The 5609-nt window shown below is 38.5% G+C and overlaps 1 protein-coding gene across 1 annotated transcript in view; it reads left to right on the forward strand.

Moving 5' to 3' along the window:
* Positions 1–5609, forward strand: part of LOC106871154 (uncharacterized) — a 589447-nt gene that overhangs the window by 551917 nt on the left and 31921 nt on the right. Inside the window, exon 13 of the mRNA XM_052976152.1 lies at positions 1380–1493. Within this exon, the coding sequence (XP_052832112.1) occupies positions 1380–1493 (114 nt within the window). The remainder of the gene's footprint in view (positions 1–1379; positions 1494–5609) is intronic.

Raw genomic sequence — 5609 nt, forward strand, 5'->3', positions numbered from 1 at the left:
GAGGGGAGGGAGAGTGGAAAGAGAGAGAGAGACATATGCATGCATATATTAGAGTTGTCGGATAGATTCTTTTTCTTTCTTGTTTTTTCCTATTTGAGACTATTTCGGCATATTTCTGCAAAAAAATGTGTGTGTGTGTGTGTGTGTGTGTGTGTGTGTGTGTGTGTGTGTGTGTATGCTAGGTCCTTATTGATTGATTAATGATAGGTGTTTCGATATTTAGTTGTGATTTATATTTGTTATACTTTGTTTATTCTCAGTTGTTGGGTGAAATAGTCCGAGCATTTGTAGAGAGGGAAGATTTTAAAATTGGGTAGTCATTCCCACACAATTTGTAATGTAACTATTTAGGGAGATCTTCCTTGTGCTCTCATCTCGAATCCATTGGCGGTGTATCGTCATTCATTTGCGTAACGAAACGTCCGTCTGTCCTATGTAGTTTTTTTGGCGTCCACCGCATGTAATTGCGTAAATTAGGTTTCCGGAGTTACAGGTGAAGTTTACTTTTACTTTAAAGGTTTGTCCATATTTAAGTTTGAATTTTGGTCCTTCCTTTAAGTATAAGGAGATGCTGCAATTTGTTCTTCCACATTTTGTCACAGTTGGGTTGGGGATTTGTTTATGTGTTTTCGTTCCAGTGAGGATTCGTTCGAGTGTTTTGGGCTGCCTTTTGCCTTTGATGATTTGGCATGTTACCAGAATTTTTTCATTATCTCATCTTCAAGTAGAATGGGGAGGTTTGTGGATGAGGTTGAATATTTCAGTGTTTCTGGGATTGAAGTTTGACACAAATGGTAAAATATTTTTCTTTGTTTTGAATATTCATTTTCCTTAGTTCCTGGATATCAATATGCTTTGCTCTGTCCATTCCATTGGTGATTACGCCTAGTGGGAATGCTCTTCGCATGGATATTTTTTAAAGTTCTTCCTGTCTTTGATCAGGCTTAGAAGGCTTTGACACTATTGTACAAATTCGTTTTGCCTGATTAAACGGAATATTCAGTTTGGTGCGTTTAGGATGAGTTGATGTGAACAAGATGCACACACACACAGATATAGCTATATATATGTGTGTGTACACATATACATATACAAATATATATATATATGCATATATATGTATGTATGTATATATGTACATATATAACAGGTGTTGAGTACATTTTCATACACATGAGAATATATATAAACATATATATGCGTATATGAGTGTTCCACTTCTGCACTTTTCCTATAATCTGTGTTTCTTCTCTCTTACAACACCGCCATCATCATCATCATCATTGTCACTACCAACACCACCACCATCACTCTGATAACGACATTGGATAACAATTATGATATCGCGACACTACTACTATGATGACTACCACCGCCAGGAAGCAGCATTGAACACTATCGCCGTCATCAAAGAATACGTGGATGACCAGGTGATTAAGAAGATTGTGCTACCGAGAGCGAAGAACCTGTTTGCAAGATCAAGCAACGTTAAAGTAAGTTAAATGCACCTACCTATCTTTGTTTTTGCTTTCTTCTTTGTTTTTCAAAAATTCCTTGTTTGTAGCCAACATGGAGATTGTGATATGCTATATATTTCCTATTTAGTTGTCTATAATGCGAGAAATTTTAAGGAAAATATCAAAGTAACACTGGTGGTGGTGGTGGTGGGGACTGTATCATCATGAGGGTCGCTGAAAAGTTCCTGGTTTTGGGTAAAAGAAAATACAGCAGGATCATTTAATTATGATTTTATTCAACATATTTCCCTCACACACTTATTGCAGCGGTCCTTCATTTTTTCTAAGACCTGTGAAAAAACTCCGAAGGTTGGGCCTCCAGCTAGGCCTCTCACGACATTCTTAAATCCAAGAACTTTTCGGCACCCCCTCGTAAATAGAATCCTTTGTTATCAAGTATTTCAAAATCGACATGACTGGACTTCGTGAGAGCATCAGTAGTGAGCATTGCTCTTTATGCAGTAGATAACGGGACTATAAAGAAGTTTCAAGATCACGTTGACGTCTAATACACCAGGCTTTTAATGGTGTGCTAAAAGAACATATAGCGTAAGCACAAGACTAAAGCGGAGGAGATTTACGAGGTGGTATCAAAGAGTTCCCGGACTAGTTATGTATAATAAAATATAACTTATTTACCTAAGTTTTGACATCACCACCTTCGAAATAGTCGCCTTATGCAGCAATACACTGGCCCCAGCATTCCTGCCACTTTTGGAGTCCGGCCTGGAAGTGGTTTTCTCTAAGCGAGTTGAGGACCTTCTGCGATTCACTCTTGATCTCGACAGCGGTGTTAAAACAGTGACTTTTGAGCTGTATTTTCATCTTGGGGAAGAGATGAAAGCCTGCAGGTGCTAAATCTGGTGGATAGGGCAGGTGCGGAAGCGATACCATGTTTTTTTGGCAAGAAACTTATAAGTGAGGAGCGTTCGGTGACAGGATGCGTTGTTGTTGAGAAGAATCCAGACGTTAGAATTGCCTGCACAGAACCATTCGACAGACCAACAACATCAGCAATGTCGTTGATTGTCCTCCGACTATCCTCATGCACAAGTTGATGAATTTTCTTCATATTTCCAGTGGTGATGGTAGTGGCAGGTCTTCCAGATTGCTCATTGTCTTTCAGAGATGTTCTTCCGCTTTTGAAGCGCCTGTGCCACTCGAAATATTACGTACGACCCATTACCCCGTCGCTGTAAGCGCGTCGCAGCTTGCTCAATGTCTCTGTAGTAAATTTCCCAAATTTAGAGCAAAATTTTACGCTCTTTGTTCCAACTTTCTGTTCATGACAAATTTCGTGGACTATAGCAAAACACAACTTTCACAGCGCTGTCACTCGGCACACAGCCTCATGAAGGTCACTGCTAGTTTTCACTGCGCAAGCAACCGTGTGCTGCCATCTGTTGGCGCGTAACAGAACTAGTCCAGGAACTTTTTGATACCACCTCGTATAAACACATTCCACTCGTCTCTATTATTATTGGTTAATGCAAGGCAGGACTTGCTCGCCAGACCATACTCTATATGAAATAAGAGAACGTGATCTTTATTAATCGGAAACCCAGTTATCCGGCTGTCTTTGACTTGCGAGATTCTTGTTTAACCAGAACAACAACTGGACCAGACCCCGAAAGGATCGAAGCTGTTCAAGTCATAGATAAGTTAGTGTTAGTAAGGACTATTTTAAAAATAAATAAATAACTAGAAATAAATATTTAGTGATGAAATTCAGTATTAGTCAATGGCTAATATTATTTCAAACATGTAGACATGTAGGGCAGACAACTCTGATCTTGTTTTGACCTTATGTCCTCATCAAAAAAACATACACTTCACGGTACATGCTGATGTAGAGATGAAATAATCACTAATTAAATGTGTCCTTGTCAAGAAGGTCATGATACAATTCACCCAACGTGTACCCATCACAACACATGCGAAGAAGAAAAATAATGTTCCATCCTAGTAGTCGATTGCTTTTCAGGGATTACCAACTTGGTCGCTGAAGTGAGATTTTTGGAATCGTCTGTAAAAGAATCGGAAAGTTCAGGGACACTGTCCATATGAGTTCACTGAAGTAGAAACGGTATGTTAATTAACTAGACCCAACATAATCCCTCTTAAGATACCCATCATGGAAGAACGCTCGATGGAACTTAGTATTCTGATGGGTATCTTTGCCTTGACGTCGGCCACTGAAGTCGCTGTTCCCTTTACATTGTCTACAGTCAACAAGACACTGCGACTAAGACGTTGGACCAATTAAGTCAGGAATTAAGTGGTTCCATTTCTAACTGATCCATAGAAGCATCAGACTTACAGTGAACGTACAAAAGTGAGAGGTGTCAGGAAGGTCAGAGTCGTAGTAATTTCAAGCATCAGTGTCTGGGATTGAGCATTCCGTACGACTATTGCACTGGAAGTCAAAAGATTATACAAAAAAATGAACTAACCCAGAAAACGAATCATTCAAAACATATTATAAAATCTATGAATAAGGCGGGAAGCCGGCAGAATCGTTAGAACTACTGGGAAAATGCATAAAGGCATTTCGTCCATTTTTACGTTCTGAGTTCAAAATCCACCGAGGTTGACTTTGCTTTTCATCCTTTTGGGGTCGATGAAATAAGTAGCAGTTGAGCACTGGGGTCGGTGTAATCGACTAGAGCCTTTCCCAAAATTTCAGGCTTTGTACCTGTAATAGAAAGGGTTATTATACAAAGCAAGAATATGTTCTTCACTCACTTTTGTAAACTGTGTTGTTTATAACGGTTTTGCGTATTCCTATTTGACTCGTTTGTCATTGCTAAGATCCCTAACCCTGCCTCTTTCAACAGTTCTCTTGATAGAAATAAACAGAATTGTTTAAAATTTAATGAGTTAATTTTGGGGTGAACTTCGAGCAGTGATTGAGATATACGCTTTTATAAAGGTGAAAAATTATGATAAATGTAACATCTTAAAACTGCTGTGACTTTTGGAAAGCATCACAAAGAAATCACGGTCTTAATCCTCTATCAAAACTAAACCCCATTAGATTAATAATGAATTGAACTAAGGCAACTTATTTCTTCTTTCTAGACACTCACACATATATTCCATGACTGAAAGTTGTGTGCGACATTACATCCTCCGTCTTTCTTATTTTCTCCCGCTCTTTCTCTTGCCTTTTCTTTCTCTTACCCTCTCTCTTATCATTCTCTCTCTTAACACTCTCTCTCTCTCTCTCTCTCTCTTAACACACACACACACTCTCTCAATACACATTATCTCTCTCTCTCTCTCTCTCTCTCTCTCTCTCTCTCTCTCTCTCTCTCTCCACAGAAATTATTTTAGACTCTCATGGTATCTGAACATGAAAGTCTGAACAGGCTAACATATAATATTGTCTTCCCAGCAGACGTAGTGCTTCACATTTACTCACTCCAACAGACATTTGTTTTTCAGCCGAACTCTCTTACATCAAAGTTATATCTAAAACATCAAGAGATTTTCTTTTCTAGAAACATATAAAATCTGACATTTATCATAAATACCAAACAAATTGGAAAGAAATTTCTAGTAAGAAGCCTCAGAGTATCCACAGATTCAAACTTTCTGGAGTCACATCTCTATTTCTCAAATGTTGCTCCAGTTTTCTTGGTTTCACTCCGGTCTTTTTTCACTCAGTTACTTTCAATTATGTAAGAGATTTATTGAATATGGTGACTTTACGTATTATTTGAATGTCGTTCTTTGCCTCACATGATGAAATCCGAAAATCTGTCAGTTTCCAGTTCAGCATAAAAATATACGACATACATTTATGCATTGAGAGATCTCAGTTCCGGTTCTACGGACATGAGATTAGAATGTCTCAGGAAAGAATCGCAAGATAGAATCTTCAGGCCGAATCAACTGGCGGGAGACCTAAGAAACAGTTGGTTGGATAATATTCTTGTTTCAAAGTTGATCATGCTTGAAAATGCAAATAGAAAGTGTAATGGTGGTTGCTTCTGATAGGATCTTATAGAGGAGATGCCTCAGGACTCTATTCCCACATTACTCCCAGGAATGGGGGACGGGGATGATGGATATATATATATATATATA

The sequence above is a fragment of the Octopus bimaculoides genome, chromosome 23 (assembly GCF_001194135.2).
Source record: "Octopus bimaculoides isolate UCB-OBI-ISO-001 chromosome 23, ASM119413v2, whole genome shotgun sequence".
NCBI lineage: Eukaryota > Metazoa > Mollusca > Cephalopoda > Octopoda > Octopodidae > Octopus > Octopus bimaculoides.